The sequence below is a fragment of the Tachysurus fulvidraco genome, chromosome 10 (assembly GCF_022655615.1).
Source record: "Tachysurus fulvidraco isolate hzauxx_2018 chromosome 10, HZAU_PFXX_2.0, whole genome shotgun sequence".
NCBI lineage: Eukaryota > Metazoa > Chordata > Actinopteri > Siluriformes > Bagridae > Tachysurus > Tachysurus fulvidraco.
In genome coordinates this window covers 14,288,463-14,314,961 of record NC_062527.1, presented here as the reverse complement: position 1 = coordinate 14,314,961, position 26,499 = coordinate 14,288,463, and the positions used below count along the sequence as shown (strand labels likewise).

At 38.6% G+C, this 26,499-nt stretch overlaps 2 protein-coding genes across 3 annotated transcripts in view; one reads left to right on the top strand and one right to left on the bottom strand.

The window, feature by feature from the left end:
* Nucleotides 1-26,499, bottom strand: part of LOC113659899 (dedicator of cytokinesis protein 2) — a 107,849-nt gene that overhangs the window by 25,119 nt on the left and 56,231 nt on the right. The gene's annotated exons all lie outside the window — the stretch shown is intronic.
* LOC113659900 (protein INSYN2B) lies at nt 547-26,495 on the top strand. The gene is made up of 4 exons (XM_047819360.1): nt 547-1,542; nt 13,686-15,456; nt 16,891-16,965; nt 23,887-26,495. Exons 2-4 carry the CDS (start codon nt 13,952-13,954, stop codon nt 24,047-24,049), a joined length of 1,743 nt encoding a protein of 580 aa, XP_047675316.1. The 5' UTR covers nt 547-1,542; nt 13,686-13,951; the 3' UTR covers nt 24,050-26,495.

Genomic DNA, 26,499 nt, shown 5'->3' with positions numbered 1-26,499 from the left:
CACACACACACACACACACACACACACACACACACACACACACACACACACACACACACACACACACACACACACACGCCCCCTCATGTCTGTCTCAAGTAAAATTACGAGATCTCATCTCAGTGTTCTGAATCAAATTAAAGTGAGCAAACAGAAGCAACACCTACATTCCTCACCCTGACCGTGGGTGTGCATGTGACATTCTAAATGCTAATGAAACACCCTGTGTGTGTGTGTGTGTGTGTGTGTGTGTGTGTGTGTGTGTGTGTGTGAGAGAGAGAGAGAGAGAGAGAGAGAGAGAGAGAGAGAGAGAGAGAGAGAGAGAGAGCAAGAGAGAAGTTCTCTGTGGTGACCACAATGGTGGGGCCGTCTCCTTCAAGAAATACTTTCTTTATTCTAAAACTTTTTTCTTTCACAAAAAGCTGTAAAAACTGAAAGGGACACACACACACACACACACACACACACACACACACACACACACACACACACACACACACACACACACACACACACACACACACACACACACACACACACACACACACACACACAAGCTGGTTCCTTCATCACAGAGGTTACTTAAGACCCACAAGGTGAGTGCTAACACCTCCGGTCCCATTGTGTGATGCTACTAATTTTCAGCCGTGATTAGAGCAACCTGACATGCCATTTATCTTCAGATATCTTCAGTGAGAATACCCTCATATGCATACACACAGTTTTTTAATCAATCTAACACTAGTGGTGATGGATGCAAACATGCTTTTATGCTCCACAACCAGATAGATTTTAGGTTAAATTGCTTTTCAACAGGTATCATTGTTTCACACGTTCCCTCTCTGACCTTCCTCTCCTTCACCCTTATCCTTTCTGTGGCTCGGCTGCTCTAATGATGATCTACTGTCTCAGACACAAACCTCCGACATCCTGGGTAAAATTAAAGACTGGAACAGCTTCACTGAAGAGTCAAAGAAGGGAAAATAAGAACCAGATGCACATACACACACACACACACACACACACACACACACACACACACACACACACACACACACACACACACACACACACACACACACACACACACACACATACACACACACACACTCCTATTGATTGTCCTGAGAGTTTGGGCTTGTGTACAGGCACAGGAGGAATGTACTACACGCCAATGTATCAGAGCAAAGCAGAAAAAAATCAGGACACACAGGATTAACACACACACAAGCAGTTTGCACTGGGAGAATAAGCGAGAGAGTAAGGGAGGGAGGGAGGAAAAGAGGGAGGCAGAGAGGGAGGAACGAAAGGCTCATTTAATGAGTAGACCAAGGCAGATGTACATCGGAGAGAGTAAGAGGTGGGATGGAAAGCTGACCGGAAATACAAAGAGATAAAAGAATATATGGCAGGGGAAAAAAGAAGATTTGCGATATATACTTCATTTTTGGAATGAATGATTAACAAGGAAGGAGAGTATTGAACAGGAGAGAGAAACGAATGAGAGAAAAGAAGGGATACGGCACTCTTGTTTACAGTGAGGTTAGTACTTTATAACACATATGTGTGTGTGTGTCTGTGATTCCTCATCCTGCTGTTTTATTACATTACACTGATGGAATAGAAAACACACTCCCACAATTTTTAAAATAGATTCAAACCTACATTTTTTTGTTGCTGTTTTTATTTTTTAGTGCAAAGAGTTATTCAGATTTTGTGTAAAAATCAGTCAGACAATGAAATACAAATTAAATCATTTAAGTTAAAGAAAAAGCACTGTAGATCATTTATCATAACATACAGACTTTAATCAAAAACTTTACAGTATGTCCTGTGTAATAGAAGATCCAGTACAATGCCTATTAATGGTTAATGGTTACTGTATGATCAAATCTGTCTATCTATCCATCCATCCATCCATCCATCCCAGTTTAATATAAGTTAGTATGGAATCTACGATAGAGAAACAAATATATTTATATATTTAGTAAGTAGTGATGAAGCAGGATTTGTTTTAATCTGCATAATGGTTTAAACCAGAGAGAGTGAGAGAGAGAGAGAGAGACAGAGCGGGAGAGAGAAAGAAAGAGAGAGAGAGAGACAGAGAGAGAGAGCCAGAGAGAGAGAGAGACAGAGAGAGACAGAGAGAGAGAGACAGAGAGAGAGAGTGAGAGAGAGAGAGAGGAGAGAGAGAGAGAGAGAGAGAGAGAGAGAGAGAGAGAGAGAGAGAGAGAGAGAGAGATGTCATATTGCATATCAAAAGCAGGTGTGTAAAACCAGCTTCAGTGCATCAGACTGATTTACTTTCTCTTGTCTACTTTACCCCTCATTAGGTCATTACCACAGTCACAGTGGCAGAATATCTCAATCATATGACAAGCTGTATTTTGTTCTTACTTCAACAGAGAGCTGTAAAGTATACAAGGTGTACTTATATTTTCTGTATACATTTTCATATATTCACATTCCGGATTTCTAGTAAATTAAAATTGAGTTTGTACAGAGCAGCTCTTGTTTTCAATTCAAAGAAGTAAATAAGGATTAAAGGAGGAGGGAATAAAAGTCAACAAACAAACGGAAAAAAGGGAACATCTAATTACTGTATTAAGCTATACTTACTAATTATACATAACATCTGTTTTTTGACTACTCCAACACATCATTGCTGTCTCTGTGCATCTCCTTTACAAAGTCTTACCTGCATATACTGTAGTGCGTTAATGCACTGTCTTGTTCATGCTCTTGTTAGTGTTATAGATTAGAGATTCTCCTGCAATGCTTGTGCTTCCTTCGTTCTGAATGAGATTCTGATAAAAACCCTTACTAAACATGCACAGCAATTACACCCCCTCCTCTCCTGTCTCCGTTACAAAACAGTTTTCATTATAAATAGCTGTGCAGAAACATGGGCTGTGATATAAACTGATTATTTTTGTCCTGGACATCGTTAAGAGCTTCCGCTGTATTGTCTTAGGGTTTTCCAAACCGGTGCATGTGCTTTGTGCACTGCATGTGATCTCTTGCATGTGGTTAAATTGGGATTTTTCATGAAGCAGTATGTAAGTGTGGGTACAATTGTTCTATAGCTTGTTAGTGTAAGCTCCAATTTGAGAGATGACTTGGACATGTATTTGGTGTCTTTAGGGACTTCTCTGTGTCCCAACGAATGGAATTGCTTAAACATATACACTGGGCAATACATATGCTAGGCTCAGCGTGGTGTGACGAGGCATCTCCCTCATATCTTCAGAGTATTCACAGTTTACGCACATACCATTAAAGGGACTCTGCGTATTCTATAAGAGATCTCCAAAACCTATCTTGTGCTCATACACTCTCTGCTGCACTACAATAAGCAACACACATACCTCAAAAGCACATTGAAGTGGCAAGAAAAGGCAAAGTGATGCACGCTGGCTTCAGACAGTAGGGAGAAGAGTAGGATGAAAGAAGAAAAAAAAAGAACAAAAGAGTTCATCTGGATGAGGAGAACAGTTTTTGGTGGTGTCACAGTATCATCCCATTCACTTCCTGTTTACCTCCCTAACAGTCACACTGTTCCTCGTTAATAGCCTTGTAACGACTCTTCATTTGTAACCCATGTACATGCACCCTGCTGTTTCTCAGTTTTAACTGAAATTCATTCAAAAATCAACAAGCCTATCATTTTATACTATATTAATAATAACACATTTCTATAATTATAATTTTATACTGTGCATTTCAGTGGCACTACAGAACTCTACGGGTTAGAGTTAAATTCATTCTCTAAATGGCGTAGAGTTGTTTCATTTGTTTACCTGCAGTAATTTGGTGTGAGGCATTGATCTTTAGGCACGTTTGCGAATATAAGCTTTGTAAATTAAACACAATCCTCCACACTGCCACTATTTCTATTCCTCTGTCATGTTTAGGAATTCATTCTGCAGGCAATCAGTCCAGGTAATAATGGAGACAAATGACTGATTAAAACAGTCACACAGATTTCCTGATTAACATCACTGGCTTCAACTTTAGTCTGTCCAAAAGTCATTTTCTGGGTTTATGGAGAATTTTACAATTTAACTTCAATTTAAATTCATTCACTTTTTCTTTTCTTTTCTTTTTTTTTTTAAGTTTTGGCACAGCCGATTGTGTTTGGGTGTGTAAGCAGCTACAGTATTAAACCAAAGTCTGCTCCTCTTTTCACTAAAATAATTTAAAGTTTTGTTTCACGCTGACTTTCAATCTATGACACAGAAATGCATTTTTATTACAAATGTTTTAATTATAAAATTATTACTATTGATGTACTATAAACTTTACTCTGTTTATTTGATAAGAAAACCTGTTTAAATGATTTGATTCTAGTTTTTGTCCGTATTGATGTTCATTCTTGTTTCGAGTGTCTGCCTTTAAAACTGTAGTGGTCTCTACAGTGGTGGTTCCGCCCCTTTCTGTATGTAGAGCAGGCTATGACGATTTAAAGCAAAATCTTTTGGTAGTTTTAGTGTATTGTCTGCGCATTTATATTAATTCATTATATCTCACTGAGTTTCTCAGGGATAGCATACTCTCTCAGTTAAAAGTAAGCAAAGTGCAATTTACAGGGAAATAATGAGACTGATCACATGGTACATGCATGGTACATCACATGGTACATGAGCAGTATAGAGATGGAACAGATGGAAATCAGATTCTAACAAGAAGCTTCTTCACAAAAAATGGTTGCCTGATGCAGGCATAAAGCAGAAAAAAACTGTGAAGGTGTGTAGATGACAGAGAGAGAGATAGATAGATAGATAGATAGAGAGAGAGAGAGAGAGAGAGAGAGAGAGAGATATTTGTGTACATACAAATTGTATATAATGTATACTATTTGCATATGTATATTTCATGCTTATTTAAACTGCACATTTCACACCTGTAAATGTGTACATACAATTTCATCTATACTACATGTCATTCTGTTACACTGTGGAGATTATGTCACTAAAACAAATTCCCCACATGTGAAAACATGCCTGGCAATAAAGCTGATTCTGATTCTGAGAGAGAGAGAGAGAGAGAGAGAGAGAGAGAGAGAGAGAGAGAGAGAGAGAGAGAGAGAGAGAGAGAGAGAGAGAGAGAGAGAGAGACTTTAATTCAATTGAGACTTATCAACTGAATTTAAAATCTGACCATTACTGATTACTCAGATAGAACATCAGGCAAAGTTGCAGCTATCACATTATAAAGGAATGAGTGGAAATGTGATGGAGAGTGTGAGAGAGAAAGGGAGTGAAAGTTAGATGTGTAGGATGGTGACAGTGATGGAGAGGCAGTCAGAAAGACAGATTTCACCAGCTGATAAACGGGACACAGTGTGAGAAGGTGAGACTGAAAGATAGTAAGAGACAGAGAGAAAGAGAGTGAGAGCAGGATGAAAGCTCAGGCAGGGGGTGATGATAAAGGCAGAAAGTCACTGATAGCTATGGAGAGAGAGAGAGAGATGGGGGGGGGGGGCATCCATAAAGGCAAGAATAACAGATTATGATGAAGGGGAAACAGTGAAGTGATAGAAGGATAAAATATAGAGAAAAAGAGATAGAGGGATGGAAGAAAGGCTAGACTGAACAACATTTAGACAGGCTTCAAGCTCTCTGACTCAACTACTGTGAGCTCTGACACTGCATTTTGTGTGTGAGAGTAAGAGTGTGTGTTTATTTGATTATGACAGACAGTGACACTAAACGTCAAACATACTAACAACCGTGATTAACCAAAATGTCCTGTTGATGCATAGCTACCCAATAAAGTATATACACACACTTTCCCACTGTTCTGATTAAAAGCCTGATGCATTAGGTGATTGAAACTCGACAGAATGATGTGTGTGTGTGTGTGTGTGTGTGTGTGTGTGTGTGTGTGTGTGTGTGTGTGTGTGTGTGTGTGTGTGTGTGTGTGCGTGAGTGTGTGTGTGTGTGTGTGTGTGTGTGTGTGTGTGTGGGTGTGTGTGGCAGAAAATCTAGACCTCTTCCTTCTCGCTCAAACATGCACCTACATTGTACAGAGCTTTCCTCTGTACTCACATGTACAACTAACAGGAAAATTGTGTACGCAGTGTGCTGAATTTGTACTGAAACTCAGATAACACCAAGGTTTTTCATCAGCGTGAGGCAAAGATCATCAACATAGCAGCGGATCATAAAATGGATTTATAGCATTGGTTTTCCTATAAAAGATAGCCGCCAAGGAAACAGTACTAATACACAAGAGTATCACCAATTGCAATTATCTAGCCTAATCATAAGTGAATACATAATTACATACTTTGCCTTTTCTTCTCTCTCTTTTTTTTTTGTTAGGTAAGGTAGGCAATCATTTTTACCACTGCCAACTAAATGATCCTGCAGTGTCATTTTGTGACAGTGCTGTTTTTTACTTCTTTTTTTTCCAAGTGAAGTTTCTGCTATTTAATCTAGCATAGAGCTGGACTCATTAACGTACAAATCAGCAGCTGAATCTGAGGTATGTACACTACAGTGAGAAGAGAAAGAACATTTAAGAATTTAATGTAGCATTCATAATTATAAAAAATTATCCAACTGAGCTGTCTTTAAAAATTCAAGTCTGTCATGTCCCAAAAATTATATTAGGCACTCATTAATCTGAATTAGAGAAGCTTCATATGACAGTGGATTGTGGTACACTTTACTAAACATTATTTTGTTTGTTTGTGTGTGTGTGTGTGTGTGTGTGTGTGTGTGTGTGTGTGTGTGTGTGTGTGTGTGTGTTAAGGCTAGAGTGAATGACATTTAGACCACAATGAGATCTGCACACTCACCTGACACTGATCATTGCATTACAAGGTCAAACAGAAGTCTTTTGTTTATATGCATGTTTGTTTTGTTTTTTAGCTAATAAATGACAGTTAATTGCATTACATCTCTCGGTTGCACTGTTTCATAATTATATACTGAGTGTGTGTTTGGGAGACAGGATGAGTGTCAAATGTCTCTCTATAATGAGCATCTACTGTACTTTTCCTTTTATCTTTCTAATGACTTCTACTTATAAAAGCAGTGCACTCTTCATCTAGATCCTCTGAACCAAATCAAATTATAACCAAACTTCCATTAATGTTCTCCTGTGAAGCCAGAAGCTATCATGCAAAATAAAGGTGACGGCCTGAGTCTGATGATCCCTTATTTAAACAGGCTGTGTTGAATGGCCAAGTGAGAAGCTTCTAATGGTGAGTTTCAAACGAAATCAAATAGCACTTGATATACTGTAATATTTCTTATTAGACTTCATTTTCGTAGGACATGGTTGTTACAGAAACCATAAAAAAGGAAAGAAAAAAAAAATCATACCTTTGAGCTAAACCTCAGTAATTAATAGCTAATTAATATAGTGCTAAGTGGCTAATTAGGGGTTAAGTACATAAGAATCAATGCTTTCTGCAAAGCCAACACTGGGCACAGGGACACTGAACAAACGATTTTAATGACCTAGTCAGCTTTGTGCTTTATTTAATCTCACAATCATTTAAAGTTTACTTTTATAAATCAGTCTAGTGCTCTCAGTGATTTTTCAGTAATAAAACTGACAAACACAGTTCTTTGCTCACTGAGAATACATCACAGACATGATTTCACTGCAAAAACTAGCTCTAAAAAAGCTTGAGCTAACCTAATTACTTACTTTCCCTAACATGAGATGAAGTTGAACTGAACAGGATTGAAGATTAAGGTATAGAGTTTAGTTAAATATAATAATATCTTTTCTTTTCCCCTTTGTTTGACCAGCTGTAATTAATGTATTCATCCTCAGTACATGTTTTATCCTGGTCATGTTGCATGCTGTGTAACCAAGCTGCTCTACAGGGTCTACGGGGAACCTTGGAAACTCGTACCTTGTGTACTTTAACAGTTTTTTTTTTTGTGGGCTGTTCATTGGTAAATTTTATTAAGAAAGCTCAGTGTAAATGTTTTCTATATTTTGGAGCTCAGGAAAGAACAGTAATGTCACAATTTGAGTAAGTCGTCTTGCCCCGCATCACTACAAGCCAGATCTCCATGATTTGTGTGTTGCTGAAGGTCCACATATGCGTCAGAGAGTAAAATTCTGTTTCTGATGAATTTTTCAAGAAATCTTATCAGAAATGCCTGAAACTCTTTCTACATACAGACTTACATGATTTGCGACCTTTTTTGTCAGTCAGTCTGAGAGAAAGAGCCGCTCAGCATGCCATTTACAAAATTGCACTTTCGAACTAAAGCCAGAAACCTTGGTCAGATACCTAGATGTCTGATGTTCCAGATTATTTCTAGACTGTTATTTTAATATATTATAGCAGTGGTGTGATTCAGGAATATTCATTCTGAATAAAGCAGTCCAATATATTATTATATTAATATAGTATATATTTTGCTATGCATTATTATGTATAACGAAACAGCTATATATAGTCTCATCTTCAAGAGACAGTCTATGTGATGACAGGAATATGTCATGCAGATGTTCCACAATATGAATTAAACTATAAACCATTAATAACTAAATTTACTAGTTAATGATTGTGGTAAAACAAAAATGTAATACTTCGGACTATTATGCAATAGTAATAAACATCAAGGTCCAAATGGCCCTCAGCTGGTGTGTTATTCTTTAAATAACATAATCTAACAATAGAAAATTAACAGAATTATAATGGATAATAATATTTACAGATATGAATTGATTTAATAATAATAGTTACAGATATACATATCTTATGCACCCACACCACATCACTTATATTACATCAGTTCAAAATCTTCCATATTGTTTGCCTTCTAAAGATATGCATATATTCACTAGACCTTCGGTATCTCTTGTGTTGATTAGTATCCAGTCAAAAGTCAGATGCATTTGTGACTAATTTAAACAAATTGATATGACTCGCAGCTGTACATCCAGAACAAAAATGAAAGAAACAGTTCTTGTTTTCGGTTGTTACTTTAAATTCTGTGCCAGGCAAACAGCTTTTTTTTCTGCTAGTCAAAAGACATTTCAATTCACTGTTTGTCTCGAGCAGAGCTGATAAAACACACTTGAATAAGATTCAGTCTGGTGCAACATACCAGAGCTGAAAGATTAACATCTCAGTAATGGAGTGGGCATGTGTTGGGGTTAAGAACCACTCAGTACATTTGATTGTATTGCTGCACCACATTAAATGCATTTCTTATTTTATTTTCCATGCATAGGATGAGGAACGTTAACTGAAAAAGAGAGGAATGTGTGTGTGTCTAGCCTTTCTAGTTTGGATTGCAGGGAATTTAGCCAGTGAATGATAATCAGGGTGCTGTAGATGAAGCACTGTCACCAATCTATCTCTTTTTGTCACCCATAGACACTCAGAAAGAGGATAAGTGTGTAAAGTGATACACACATAGACCTCAGCTGCCATCTAGAACACCTTCACATGATATGCATGCACAAATCTCCACCACACCCTACTAAACTCTACTGCAGAAGCATGATGACACAAGCTTGCAAGCATGTAAACACAGTGTAGCAAGCTGCAAAGGCATGCAGCTGTACAGTATATTAAATTGCATGCAAAGTTCTTAGACTGCACATACACACTTGTCCTTTATAGTAAACGCACACAAAAACAGACCATACAGTATACATAAGGGAAGACAGGGAACAAAGGAGAAATACAAAGTCAGGAGATGAGTGTGAAACAGGCAGGACCGCAGAATATGATTCCTCACTGGAGTAGATAGAGAGATCATGAAGGCTTTGAAGGGAGGAAAGTAACGCAAAAGAGATAAAGAGAGAGGAGTGTGATGGATGAACGCTTAATATTGCTTTCAAATGCTGGTGATGTGCAGCATAACATTAATGACAAGACATGACGGAAATACAATATTAGGGGCATTGGAGCGATGTTTGTGTGTGGTCATTCAAGGATATCTCAGAGCACAAAACAGACCAAGGCTACACTTCAAAGCTGCAATTTCTGTGTACACAGATCAGCTAAAAGGATAAGTTTTATGTTGATGCCATTTTGATTGATTGTTTGAGTGAATGCACTAAAGGAAGCAATGGTATGGAAATCATGTTACAACCTTTTGCACTGCATCCTCTTCAGGTAAACACATTTCAAATTGATTGTGTAAGAAATAGGAGGTGCAGAAATATTTGTGATGAACAATATTGCCTACAAGGGGGCACGGTGGCTTAGTGGGTAGCACGTTCGCCTCACACCTCCAGGGTCGGGGTTCGATTCCCGCCTCCGCCTTGTGTGTGCGGAGTTTGCATGTTCTCCCCGTGCCTCGGGGGTTTCCTCCGGGTACTCCGGTTTCCTCCCCCGGTCCAAAGACATGCATGGTAGGTTGATTGGCATCTCTGGAAAAATTGTCCGTAGTGTGTGACTGCGTGAGTGAATGAGAGTGTGTGTGTGCCCTGCGATGGGTTGGCACTCCGTCCAGGGTGTATCCTGCCTTGATGCCCGATGACGCCTGAGATAGGCACAGGCTCCCCGTGACCCGAGAAGTTCGGATAAAGCGGTAGAAAATGAATGAATGAATATTGCCTACAGTATTTTTTTTAATTACTGTGATGAGAAGAAAAGCAAAAATGAAAACATAATAGAACAAACCCATTAATATAAACCTGTGCTTTGCCTTACAATTGGTGTATTTAATAGATCATTATCACAAACAGTGCCACAGTATAAACACAACAAGCAACATACAGTATTTTCCATAATGAAAAAATGCTAGAATTATGACTTTATGTCCATCACACTCATATGTCATCCATCCCCTGAGCAATGGCACAAAATTATAAGCAGGTAAACTGGCATTTTATGCTGACTAGTTAAGGTTTTCCTTCACAGAATCAAGGGGCCCAAAACTGTTCCAGACATCACTCCTGTGCATATGATCCATAAAAACATGATTTGCCAAGGTCGGTGTGTAAAAACTTGATTGTCCTGCACAGAGCCCTGACCACAAGCCTACTTTTTGGGAACTTTGATTACAGACCTGTCATCAGTCCCTGGCTTCACTAATGCTCTTGTGTCTGATTGAGCACAAATTCCCACAGCCACATTATAAAATCTAGTAGAAATCATACACAGAATACAGAAGCTTATTAACAATAAATATTAAGCAACTATTAATTAATTATATTAATGCTCATGGTTTGGAATGCAACGTATAACAAGCACATAGTGGTGTAAGTGCCCACATCCTTTTAGCCATATAGCATACCAACCATGATGTATCAGTAAAATAGTCTATATGTGTATGTATCCCCAATGTATTAAAACTTATTTGAAGATATACTGGGGGGCACGGTGGCTTAGTGGTTAGCACATTCACCTCACACCTCCAGGGTCGGGGTTTGATTCCCGCCTCCGCCTTGTGTATGCGGAGTTTGCATGTTCTCCCCGTGCCTCGGGGGTTTCCTCCGGGTACTCCAGTTTCCTCCCCCGGTCCAAAGTCATGCATGGTAGGTTGATTGGAATCTCTGGAAAAATTGTCCGTAGTGTGTGAGTGAATGAGACTGTGTGTGTGCCCTGTGATGGGTTGGCACTTCATCCAGGGTGTATCCTGCGAGTGAGTGAAGATATACTATTTCAGCATACTAGTTTTAGTGGATGAATTCCATTTGTTTTTATATAGCTGTTAGAAGTTAGCAGGTGGGAGACCATATTGGATTGTAAACCTGCTGGTAAGTCCATAAACCTGCTGGTAAGTTTCAACCTCAACCACATTCACAAATAGAAACAGCCTTTTGATGCCCTAAAAATTTACTGCTCCCAAATCCCTGACAAATTAGCTCCTATACTCCCCCTCTTTCTAAACACCCTGACTCCCCCCCCCACACACACACACAGACACACACATTGGCCCACCCTCTCAGCCTCTTCCTCTGCCTTTCGTCTATGCATCCTAATCAAGGACACTCACCACTAGTACACAACCTAATGAGGAACAAGGTCATGCATGTGTTTTGCTATTTGATTACGACACGTTTCTTGTGCATACACACACCTGTTCCTAATGTGGTTTATGGTGTGTGCATATTGTATTGTTTCTTATTAATGTCCTTCTGTCAGAGGCTAATTGGGGTCATTAGCATATTAGTCTAATGATTCACAAAATCACATCCCTTCACACATACAAGCCAGCATACACACACACACACACACAGCCAGACACTCACAGGCACACAATGAGGGTAGAGCTTAGCAAAGGACAAGATAAGCTTACAAGGTTGTAAGTGAGAGTGCTTACTACAGGGAAAAGAAAAAAGACAACAACAAGCCCAATTTAGAAAAAGTGATAGATTGACTCAGGTGGAGGAAGAGAAAGCATTAATTAGGAATTAATATCTGAAGAATTACAATATGAGAGAGAGAGAGAGAGAGAGAGAGAGAGAGAGAGAGAGAGAGAGAGAGAGAGAGAGAGAGAGAGAGAGAAATCTAGCTAAAAATGCAGTTAACTAATAATTCAATGCAAGATTACACAAAGCTGCGATAAATTAGCTTAGCCTTTGGGGGGAAAACAAAGAAGGTTTATTGGGCCTTGCATTTTTAAAAGCCACTCATGGTTCCTACTTATTATCTTGCAATCTCAAGCAATATAATACGAGCTGCATTTTTAGTTCCACAACCAGAGTGCTTGAGGGCTTTTTATGTTTACTTTTCACCGGAGGACATTTACTTTTTTTTTTTTTTTTTACTTTAAGTTGCATCAAAAAGGCAAACAAAGCAAAACTGCCAGAAACTTGAAATGTCTGGTGGAAAAGAATGCTTCTTTTTACATCTTTCAACCACCATTTGTTCTTCCAAGTGAAGCACAGAAACCTCAATCTTAAAGGTGAAATCTATTATTCATGTATAAAGAAGCCTATTCTGTTAGGCAGAATGTTAGGATGGTTTTAAATGAATGGTGGCATTTCAGAAGGGGTGTCTGGTGCAAAAATGTTACTCTAATAACCTCCTAGCACAACAGGAAGCTTGGTTCTAAAGCAGATGTCTCAGATTAGTGCCAGTCGGACATGAAGGTGTGATTATGTAATTGTTTGTGCTGGGTATACAAGGAAATTCCATCTATATTGCAGGTACAAAATCGTTTTCAAATCATTTCAAAGATACCAAACGGAAACTGAGAAACACATTTGTAGAAGAGAGGAATGGCATTACAGGTCAGAGGAATGGCATAACACTCTCTCCTGTAGTCAGTGACACTCACCATTTATACAGTACAGTAGGTGTTTGTGTGCTCAAATATTCAGAAGATTGCAGCTAGCTCTTTTGGCTAATTGTTTATATGACATAGCATAAGCAGCAGTTCACGTTTTGCTGATTGTTTGAAATATTCATTTATATCATTCAATGAATCGGGCTATTTTCATTTAAGGCCACAGTTAGTAAGTCAGCTCAACAGAGGCTGTGAAGTTGAAAATGAGGGATTATACAAGCTTGTCAAGTCACTATGCAGGCAGCCAAGTTATCTAAAACTACAAGCTGCTTACTCAGTCTTACTCAATTTCAATAAGCACTTAATTATGGTCAGGATGGCAAAATTTCCACCTTCAAGCCAAGGACTTGTACTACATGATACTCTTTTGAAAAATGTGAGACTAGAAGTAAAATATTGTGCAGACAATCCAATTAGAGAAGCTTCGTTGACCTGTGCTCTCCTTCTTTCTGACAGGCAGAAAGACATCTGGAATCAAGGAGACCAATCAAGCAGCACTTGTAATTGCAGTCAAACAGCCTCTGAGGACTAAGAAATGACATGATCTGATGCTGAGACACAAGAAGTTTTCCAACTAATGAGACCATACAGGACATGCTGACTTCAACCTACACACTTTGCTTTCCATGAAGCATAATCAAACTCGGACAGAACATGCAAACTAAGAGAGGTCCCTCCCCCTTTAGCTGTGGCTCTGGGGGTTGAGCCAATTGGCACAGGCCATGGGCCGAAAGGCAGCTGACACGACTAATCCAGTGCCAGAGCTGGGCGGACGAGGAGTTCTGTCACAGAAATGGGGACCTCTTTGCAGTGTAGGGGTGCAAACATCACCAGGACTGCGCTCACTTCCCTCCTTAAAGAGGAGGACTCAGACAACAGGCATGGCCTGTGGGAATTCTGTCCCTGTAGAAACCATGTCTCTAGACAGAGCAAAGCCCAATTTGGGGCAATTTCGGAACTGCACAAGCAAAGTGTCCCAGGATGAGACATCACAAGATGGCAGTGTGTACTGCCAGATCAAATCTAGCCAAACAAACCCCAACCAGTCAGGATGCAGGGGAAATTTCAAACGGAACCCCCGTTTCATTAATGGCAGCGTAGTGGCCTCTGAGTTGGTAGAAGGGGTCTGTAGTGAGGGGGTGGAAATAGGAGAAGTGGGTAGTCAAAGAGAGACTGAAATGCGAATTCAGAGGCGGGTTCAATCACTAAAAGGGGAGAAGACATGCCCTACAGTACAGTGTGGAAGTGCGAGGTCATATGCCACACACCCCCGACCCTGCCGGGTAATGACCTCATGCAGACCATGCACAGCATGTGGAAGAAAATTACAAGCTCCATCCTGCATTGCACCCGCATGCCATAAACGAGAGACCATTCAGATTCGAGAAAGCATGACCCTTCCAATGCCTCCTAAAAAAGACACACCTAGACTGAAGAAACAGCAGTCTACAGACACAGTCCCAACTCACACTTCTATCACTTCCCCTCATGCTGGGAGCATACACATAGAGAACTCTTTTGATAAAAGTAATAGAACCACACAGGAAGCAAATTCTCGACCAAATGATCCATCCACACAAACACACAAAAAATCTACAACAAATACTATACAAATATCTATAAATTCATGTAAACGACAAACGTCAGTACACCCACAATCCCACAAATTACAGACAGGAACATTGAAAAATAAAACACAGCCAACAGAATCAACAGCAGCTCAAAAACAACATACCCCAAAAGAGGTACAGCTCACAGCAGACTACATGAATAACCAAACTTATGCAACTATTGCATCTGCTTCTTCATCTGTCTCTGTCAGCCCTAACCCTCCTCCCCCTGTGCTTTCTATTCGATTAGAATCGCAAACCACACCCACTCTCCCACCTAAAAATGCCTCCCACTGTAAACCTCCAGAGCAAAAAACAAAACTGGAATCATCAGATATGCAGAATGGCTCAGAGACCAAAGCATCATCCAAATCCCAACCCCCCAACCAAGAGCCAAAAACTGCGACAGCCCCAGAAACTAAACCACAAATTGTAGATTATCAGCATGTAAAGAAGAACCTGGCAGAATCACAGATCCCACTGTGTAATGGTGTGCCATCAACAATACATGGACTACTGCAAAACATTGAAGAGAACCTGCTGTCCAACCAAGAGAAGATTAAGGTTCTTCTCAATGTCATTCAGGACTTGGAAAAGAGCAAGGCAATGAGTGAGGGGTGAGGAAAAAATCTCAAATGTTGCATCTCTTATTCAGTCCATGTTCTAAAATGATGTAAAAATGTCTTTATTTGTACAAGCAGCCAGGGCCTTCAAGACTGCAATGTATCCAAATTGGCCACTAAAGCTCAGATATGCTCACATATACCCTCTATCATCCCTTAATGAGCCATTAAGAGATTTTTTTTTTTTAACCAATACCTCTTGCTCTGAGAAGCACTAGGTTTGTATCTCATGTAGAACAAAACACTATAAAATAACTGATTAGGTCTTTTATTCTTATACAATTACTGCAAAACTTAGTGAATCATATCTAGCTCATATTAATTAAAGTCAAAATTTTTAACTGAAATATAGAGGTAGTACAAAGCCCCTGCAGTTATTATGTGACTATTCACTTGAGTCATTGTAGTAATCAACCTCATCCTCACCTTAATTAGGTGGTACCAAGACTTTAGATTGCTTTTGTAGCCCTCCACATAGCCGCTTTGATATAGAGCTAGTATGTGGAAGTAGCTGATTTGCCATGGTGCATCAATCAAAGTCATAATACAACTTCACAGAAATTATATTTATAAGTTGGGCATTCTTAATCCTAACACATGTAAGGCTAGTTGTGGTTCACAATAATGATTTATTACCCCACTACAAGGTGTCACCCTGATGAGCTTCTTTTGGAGTCTGGCTTCTCACAAGGTTTGTTCCTAATGGTGCCTCAGGGAGTTTTTCTTTGTCTGTTATCTCTGACTTGTTTAATAGAAATCTAGGATTTTCTTAAAGCTGCATTTACAAATCTATGCTAATCACTGGTATCTAATTATGTCTATTACTTTATAGTGCTATGCAAGTAAAAGTAAATTGAAATTGAACTTCCATGTTTGTCAAAAACTGACAAAATGCCTCTGTTTCTAAATGATTGAATCTGTGATGCCATACTCGACTTGTAATGACAATGTGTCCCAAATTTTCTTCACTGATACACCTTCAGCTTGACAACTCAAGAGCCAAATTGTGCCCTTGGAGGAGAACCGCAGGGCATCATTTGGAACAAGACTGAGCACCCTGTCGGCAAGCCCTCAGGAACCAAAATCAATAGAAATAACAGAATCTCTCTTTTCTTATTCTTCACTTTCCTGTTTCCCTACTAAACTATAAACTGCTTCTGACATCTTATTTTGTCAGTTTTTCCCTCTAATCTCTCCATCATGGCTTTTCTCACCCTCTAAATTCTCCTGCTTGCTTATTCAATCTGTCACTCAATCTTTTTCCACCCCTTCTTGCCACCTTTCATAATACTGTCCACACCTTCTCAACTCCCTCTGCCAGACAGCTCTGCTCTATGTGTGTGCATTTCATTTGCAATTCTTGAGCATGTGACTGTACAGGTTGATGAATTTTGTTCCTGTGTATTATTCATTTATGTCTTTAAACAGACGCTGTTCTTACAGAACAGGGCAGGATATCAACAACTGCTCGACCTGCCAGAGAACAGCCTGCATCATTTACAGGTACCTCATACACACAGCCACACAGCAGTAACTCTGACATTTGTACCAAAGCTCCAGGGCTTGGGAAGATAATAAGTAGTAGAAATCTCTTATTTTTTTAAAGAACTGTTTTTATACGATGGCAGAGATGGTCTATAATCACAAATGTAACTTTTAAATAGAGAAAGAAAATAATCCAGGACAAGATGATGAACAAGCATCCCAATTGTTATCAGTTTTCAGATAAATTTAATGTTGTGCATGTGAAACAAGTTCATTCTTGTCATCACTTATCACAATCTCTCATTTTCTAAAAATAAGAACTTAATGCAAAACTGGAAAGCAGTTTTTTATCCTGAACGTGATCCCATGTCAGAAAAACCTGATACAGTGCTGACATCTCAGAACACCTTTCTTAAATGTCAAACAAATGTCTATTTGCAGAAAACATCACTATATCTATTTGTATACATTTTTTTCTTTATGAAATAACACTACATAATTTTCAAATCTGTTTATTCATTTTAGATAGTGTAAATTGTCTGACATACAAATCCATTTGAAGGACTTATTGCCATAGTCAAGAAAACATTTGAACAATTGTATTAATATAAAGCTGCGATTTGCAATACAACATTTGCTTATGACCAATTGATAACATCAACAGTACTGTGGTTTATAAGAATAATCAGTGCGCAAGAAATATATCCCAGTGGAAATCATGTCATGAAAATCTGATTTGGATGACAAAGAGTTCCATAACGTTACTTTGGCCTCAGTGCTCTAATGCACAACTAACGAAGCAAATGTCACACATCAACAATCGACTACAGGCATAAGTGGGTAATTATGTACATTTTTGTAACCATCAGATCCTTGTACTGTACTGCAACTCATTAAATATGTTTTCCTAATTGCACACACAGCTGTATGTATGCAGGAGAGGTTATTTATGTAAAGAGGAGGCCAAGTTTAATACGCGTGATGCAGCTTTGAGCTCTGAAGGCTGTTCTGCAGGCTTCATCATTAACATTAAGCGGGTTCGCGCTTGCAGTTAAAAAAGTAAGCCCTGTGGGATGTAGAAACAGAAATACACACAGACACATGAAATGTGAACACACACTAAGACTTGGATGTCCTCAAAATCACAGGGATGTTCCCATGTTTGTGTCTGTAGTTCCTTTGGTATAGTTTGGTAAAGCCCCCACCCGCACCACTCCATCTCTCTCTGTCTCTCTGTCTCTCTCTCTCTTTCTCTCTCTCTCTCTCTCTCTCTCTCTCTCTCTCTCTTCCAAGCTGCTAGTTCTATCACATTCAGTCCTGCTGGGATGAAAAGCATCAACATCATTGCACCATTTGAAATCTCAGACCAACACAAACACAAATACATTTTGGCATAAACACAAAGACATTTGAACACTTGCACACTATCAAACTCTAGATTCCAAGTCTCCTTAGCACACACACAAACACACATACACACACACACACACAAAGGTGAAACCTGACCTTCAAATCAATTAAATCTTAAGCTTTATCCCACAACAATTGACACGAAACACATACACTCCATCAGTGCTCTGCATACACACAAGCATGATACCACAGTATGATGAGCACAACATGCTTTTATTTGGTTTGGTTTATACACAACTCACAAAACATAAAAAAATGCTGCTGTGTGCTTTACAGCTGGAATACTAAATCAAAAAGATCTATTTGCACTCCCTATCTCTCTCTCTCTCTCTCTCTCTCTCTCTCTCTCTCTCTCTCTCTCTCTCACACACACACACACACACACACACACACACACACACACACACACACACACACACGTGCACGCACAATATATGCGTATCCTGGAATAAACTATTGGCATATGATTTCTGGTGATAAATATTAGTCTTCCAACCTTTCTATCTCTGGAGGCCCAGCTTCAGAGAGATTTTTAAAAGCATAGACACTCTTGTACATAATTTATTTATACTTTCTGTTCACTTTCCCTCCATTTTATCCATCTTACCTTTTCACCTTTCTTCCTTCTTTGTTTTATTCCCCTTCACAGGGGAAGATTAGAGTACAAGCTCCTGCCTACAGCTCCTATAGAACTGGATTGTTCAGAATATTTTATTTAATTATCTTTTAGACACAAGCTGGATTGGTCAATAAAATCCCACATACAGAAATCAAGGGCTTGCAGCCAAGGATCTCTTCCAAAGTAATACAATTTTACAGTTTAGATTGAACTTCAAAACAAACAAGTATAATAATGTATATTTTTAACCATTTATGAGCAAGGACGAGGTATATTGTCCAGGTATTTGACGTGATCCTTTTATTTATTTATTTGTCTACCTACCTACCTACCTATCTATCTATCTATCTATCTATCTATCTATCTATCTATCTATCTATCTATCTATCTATCTATCTATCTATCTATCTATCTATCTATTTTACAATGTAACTAATAACTAATGTAATAATTTCTAAGTAGACTCTGAGCCAACTATAACTCTTTTTCCTGTCAAATGGCTCAACATGCCCCCCCCCCCCGCCCCGAACCATAAGAATTTGCACTATCGTGTCTAATTAGTAAGCCAATTGGCAAGATATTAAATAACATGACTTTGCATTGCATTTTATCAAGTCTATTTCAATATTCATTCAATTGGCAAGGCATAACAAATGTGCACTGACTAATACAATAAGCATGTGCTAATGTTTGGTGCCTGCTGTGTCTATGCTTCATTAAGAAGATTCATTTCCATTTATCCTGATAAATGAACGCCTCCTTGAATCCGCTCACTACATGCAGCACACCTTTAACAAGCAGCAGTGCTGTGGATCCTCTGTCATGCTCCCTTAAAAACCTCACCATTCACACTAACACACAGGTCAGATGATGAAAAGCGGTTTCAGTGGAAGCATATTGATTAAAGAGTAAAGGCATTGCCTACGTCTACAAAACTATAGTCTCTCATAAAGGTCATCCAAATAGCCTGCTCAAAGTGCTAAGTCATTCGCGAAACGGACATCACTAGATAGCCACAGCTAGCTCTAAGTTAAATTTAAAGGCGGAGCTCTAAGATGTTCTTGGGCCAAGATCTTGTGACATTTACACAAGTGGAAGGCTTTTTTTTTTTTAACATGACCTACTCAGCCCTAGTTTCTAGATCAGGCCGTATGAATTTGCCCTGTTAAGAGAATATGATGTTTTTGCTTATGATGGTTTTGATTGCAAACTGAATGTTACCATCCAAATCAACAACTTCTTAAAGTAATAAGCTGCTTTTATTTCTTGTGAACTGAAGTTTCTTTTGTTGTGTGGATCTGTTTGGGCTAATTGATGTAGACTGTGTTTAGTTTTCAAACAGTACTACTTCTTTTGTAGTGTCTACCTTGCACATGCACATTTCTAAGCAGAAAGCGTTTTATCAAGTTATTCTTGTGCATGATGGTGGGCATATATTTAGAACCACTGACCATGTGCAAGTAGAAGTAATGTGTAATCATGAATAAACTGATTATAAGGAGCACTTATCCCACTTCCTGTCAATCCTGTCAATCATGGTGCTCACAACAAGGTGCAAACAGGTAACACCGATGGATGTTAAAAGAAAATCGGATGAAATGCACATTGATTTAGTTCACACTGCTTTCCACAGAAAACCTGATTTTATGGACAGCAGGAAACTCTTCACTGTGATTGATGTGTGAGTGATTAGTGGCTCATCACCCAATTTCGTTTACAGTTTTAGTTGATCTAGCTACTTGGCCCACTTTCAAAGAGGCCAACAAAACAGCACTAGCTTCCCTGTGCACACTCCAGTCCTTTCTACTGTAGGGTTTGTTACCCCAGAAACATTTTAACATATAATCCATCCAACTATGAGCTGAATGATCTCACATGCTTTACGTGTAATCATATCCCTCATGCAATACACTGCATTTCTAAACGAGATAGCTTTGTTTAGAAAGACTCCTGTACTGAGGGTTTTTATACCACCTCAGATTTTCCATGTGTACCTGGGACAGTAGTTTGCAAACAGACTGCAAAACGTAAGTAGTTTATATAAAATACAGCAGTTCAGCTGTGTTTATAGAAATAAGCATGTGTGGCCATGTAATGTATGACCAGAGTTTAGAAGGCTTAGGTTTTATCAACCTCCTCTTCCTACAGCTTTGCATATGTAAAAAAAATCCCAATTTTCTAATGCATACTGGTTGTTGTTTTGCACAGAATTAGAACTTGCTCTATGCAGACTTTGATAAATGAGACCCCAGGTGTTGATGTTATTCCTGTGATAATGCACTCAGTTAGGAAATGTGACCTCTGTGCTGTTCTTATTCCCTACTGTTTGGTCTATCTCTAAACAGATTTCTATTTTTCAGCTGGTAAATTTGTTCAGTGATGATTTATAGGTGTATAATTGTGTTGGAGAACCTATGCAGTGCACTCAAGAGAATAACTTCAGTCAGAGAAAAATGACAGACTTGAAACCTGTTGCAGTATTAAAAATAAGCAAATACTGTATGTATGCGAGAGACATGTGTTATGTGATCTTAAATTCAGACGAGCATTTATTCAGTTTCTCATGACAGTTATTTTGTTTTGAATTGGGTAAGTGGAGGAAAATCAGATGAATTCTTTTCAACTGACAATTTTATCTGCAGAAAAGGAGATAGGAAATTATTTTACTGTATAATATTACGCTTAAATCTTGCAATGCTACAGACATACTGAAGTCAGTGAAGTTTGTGAGATGGGAATACAAAGACTTTTTTCCTAATTTCCTGCCAAATAATTGCCTGAAGGCCATGTATTAAGTTTACCATTACGCAATTTGTATGCCCCTAAATATTATCTTGTAGCCTCAGTCTATTAATTTGTGGCCATGTCTTACAAAAAATAATCGACATGTCACTTCAATGTTTCGGTATGTAGCCTTTCAGCTAATAAAAAACAGATCAAATATCATTCAAATAGTGCTTTTCATTCTAATTGATAGAACACTACAATGTCCCATTTCTGCTTATGTGCTGTTCTTCCTTTACAGCATTACATTTATTCAACATGATTCAGATCCGGACAGACTGCAAACATTGATAGTGGTTACAGCAGTAGAGTGCAGAGACCTCTCTCTTACACACAGACATACAGAGTGACTGGCCCCTCATAGATAGCAGTGGGTTTAGTATTGGAGCATGCAATCCTCTGCAGGATTAAATAGGTCATTATGTACCTCTCCGTACCAACACAGATAAAGACAACAATATCGTACCAACACCAGCATGCTCTGCCTTTAAGACGAAGAGAGAAAAAAAGAAAAGGCCATGTAGGAAGGAACGCAGGATTACAGACAGCAAGTGAAAAGCTTAAGCCAGAAAGGAGGAAATATGGAGGGATGTAGACAAAGGGGGCGGATGTTGTGGGTGAAGTGGGTAAGCTGTTAAGATAAGAAGCAGGATAGTGATCTATGAGTATACTGCTTTCAGCTAACATGAATGCATGAGTGCGTGTGTTTGAGTACAAGTTGTGATTAATGTTTCATTTTGGTGTGGTACAACAAACAGGCTGTCATAGCTGCCTCAAAGCCTAGATGAAATATGTCTCACTAGTCTTTCTCTTGCTTTAGTCCAAAGTCAAGCATTCTTTACTCATGTGACAAGAAAGCTTTGTTTAGCAAAACTCCTGAGTAACATATTAGCTTGTAAGATGAATGAATTATCACAGCATGCACTAATCTCCTCTGCCTACTACAGTATATGTGTTTAATAAATATGCGATGAAGCAGTAAAAGGCACATTAATGACTCTAAAAGTACCACTCGATAGCAGAAAAAGGCCCAGAATAAATCCACTTTAACTCTCGTCGAGAAATCCAGATTCGATGAATGTGAAAATGAGAAACATCACATTCTCTTGGTGTTTCCCTCGTAACGTTTGATCCCACCAGAAAGTTGTATGTATGTAATTTATTAAAGCAAGGGAGGTGATGAATTCTGTTCATGTTTTATACATTTTATACAGTTTTTGTTGGAAGAAGAGGCTCAAATGCTGACTCGTTTTTTTTATGCTATTTTATTTGTTTTAATGCCCTTATGTGATATGTGCCCTTTAACTGATATTTTAAATCCAGTCTAATTTCAGATTTACACACCAAGTCACATTGGATATATGAGCAGTGCTTGATGTGAAACCAGCAAGTTATGATTTGGTGCAGGAGGGGGGTGAGGGGATGAGGTTCCACAAAATGCACGTTTCATCAGTAATACAGTGTTTAACAGTGCATCACGTAGCAATTTCAGCCTGCAAATGAGAGAAATTACCCTCCCTCCAAAAAAAACCCACCCCAAAACAGGTACAATAACCAGTGTTTACCCAAGGAAAATGTTTATTTCAGTTTGAGTTTTAAATCCTGGCTACTACTCTTTATATATTTCATCATGCTTCTATGTTGGATTACTTTTTTTTGTTTTGTTTTCAAAGGGTTTTACATGATCGTCTACAATAGTTAAGTACTGCATATTGGAAAGTAATACATTTGTATGTTTAGTTATGTATTAACTCTTCCCTGTCACCAACTTTTCACTGTTTCATAAAAAAAGACTGCAGTTGAAACTGCTACAGCAACAATTTTCATACATTCACCGGTATGTACTCTCAAATTTATTCCCCCAAAGGATTAAATCATAAAAGTTTATTAGTAGCTTCAAGATTCTTTGCTGAGTTTGTAAGACTGCAGTGATTCTTCACACAGTGTATATCACATGGTTATGGGTCATTTATGTCATCATGCAGCATTTGGAAAGGTGAAATCCAGGCATCAAAATCCTTCAGAGATTAAAGGTTAATCACCCTCTCCCTCTCTCTCTCTCTCTCTCTCTCTCTCTCTCTCTCTCTCTCTCTCACACACACACTCTCCCTCTCTTTATGTAGTGTGGAGCATGATTTCCGATTGCAGGAAGGCCGCTTTCAGGGTGTCCTTGAGACATTGGACATGGAGTATGATGTTCCTTCATTCCCTAAACCTGATCCCTCTCGACCACGAAACAAGAACCGCATCAAGAAACTCCGTAAGAAGTGCTTCTGGTGGCTATAGCCTTCAGCAATGGCTTCCAAGGCAACGATTACCATGAGCATTGCTATTACGGTGAAAGGCTTTGTGCATTCCAATTACATGAGACATCCAATGTCTGTAGCCAAGGAACAACTGTGGGAAAGTTTGACTTGCAATTCTGGAGTTACACCAGCACTGTCATTATGGATGTATTAGATTCATTCCTACAGTGTAGCTGATAATGAATATAAAAGATTATGGCTAATAATCTCATGTAAAATATGGCAAGTCCTGAGAACAATGGCTTTAATCTGTGCTCTCCTTTTGCAATCCAAGAATTACTTTTTGTGTCCTTTTCATGTTTTAAATTTTCTGTCTAAAGACCAGCCAGTCACACATACCAGGAAGACGGAAACTGTAAGGCATCTCTGAAACCCCAGGAGACCCAAGAGATGGAGACTCAGGCAGTCAATAGACCCTCCTTGATGAGTGACAGAACTGTGATTCAATCAATACTGCCCTTCACGGTGACTGTCGGAACGCTAACCCAATAGAGACGATCTGTCACAAATGGCAGTATTTCATCACTGCGTTCCCTGACTGAAGGTGAAATGTAGACTTAATCGGCACTAACTGCAGTCTAACTCAATGTGGTTATAGGACTCATTAAAATGAGTAGAGCAGATACAATCATTCTGATTTTTGGAGCTGGTTGTTTCAAGTGTGACAGTCTTCTTCAAGGGTGTTGCAGGATTTGCATATAATCCAGCACAGGAATTTAAAAGTCTGGGTAATATTCCAGCATTTTTCATCCTAATCCCTATCCTCCATGTCTACAAATCGTTCATTTATTAGCCAGCCTACTAGGCAAATACTGTATCTAATATGCTGCAATGTTCCCATTTTTGGTCAACCATAAACTAATAGACTAAAAAAGTATCAAAACCAAGTTTGCGCCTTTTCACCAGATCACAAGTAAAGCTCCCAATGATGCCACAGCCATCTGTGGCCAGGAACCAAGGGCCCAAAATCTGCCCTGCTTTCAGGGTGGGAGGGATTGTATATTCTCTCTCTCCTGCCAATCATATTGAAAATAGCAAATCACAAGAGTCTGTGAGCTTATGTATGCTGAAGGGGACAGAATGCCAAGTGATTCTGCATTAAATATATGCTGGTGGTTGGCTTCAGGTCAAGCAGATGTTAGCCTGTCATGTGCCAGGGGAGACTAAGCTAGCTAGTTGGAGAGAATTACTGTAGCAGGTGATCAATTTTAAGAAAATGAGGGAAATAGTATATGTGTTATATAATAACATGCCGAGCTAGTTATGTACATTAATAAAGGTTTAGGAAATTAAAAACAAATGTATGATTCATATCCTCATGTAAATTTATTTATTTATTTTTTTTTTAATTTTTTTTAAAGGATTACACTATAAAACAGTTTTAGTATGATTTCACACGACTCTCTCATATTTGCTCATGCTGTAGTTTTAAAGTTGCGTTATAATTAATCTTTATTGAGTTCAGTAATTGGCCTTAGGAGTTCAGAGAGAAGGAATATTCTATTTTATTCACAGAAAAAGGATGTGCTGCTAATCGTAGATATGCTACAGAATGCAAGAAATAGAGATTAGGATGAAAAAGTGGAGTATTTCTACTTAAGCCCTGTTCCCTCGCATTACCACTTGCCTCCAAGTTGCTCTCCATAGCAATATATTTTTTGAGATTAATGTAAACAATGTATACAAGACACAGATGAGAAAAAACTGTGTATATATGCATTATAGTTTCACAGTATGATTCATTAGTGGAAAGAACACGCGCGCTCACACAGTCTTCCAGTGTTTTTCTGTCTTGATCGTAAACATCTCCATTAATGTATTTTTGTAAGCTGCTATTTTAATAGGCTAAAATGACATTACCCAGGATTCTCCCTGCCACCTTTAGCTGTAGCCACAGCTGTTTGTAAGTGGTTTATTTGAGATGATATGAATAAAATATGTATTTTGATGCAGTGATTGGTTCCACTCTGCTGAGGGGTAAGAAATGTTTTGTCTTTCACAAGGCATACACATTTTTCACAAGGATACACACTACATACACACAGCATACTGCAGTTCTTACTTCTTGGAGCAAAATCTCCTTTGAATAGCCAGATTTAACAAAGAGCACAACTTTTCAAGGCTGTTAAAACAACAAATGTGGTTTTTTTATATACAGTAAGACATCAAAAAAAAAATGTTTGTTTAATAGGCAGTATAAAATGGACCATTAAGAGATGCCTTTTAAGACCAGTTTATGTTCGGTCAGGCTGAATAAATCAACTGGTGCTCAGTTGGAAAGTTTAAAAAGGAAACAATTTACTGATGAAAAAAGGATGAAGAAAGAAATAATTGTGATAAATGGCTCTAATCTAAAAGCAGTAAATAAATGCAGCACATAGTGAGAAATGGACATGATTAAAAGAAATGGCCAACAAGCATATCAGACTC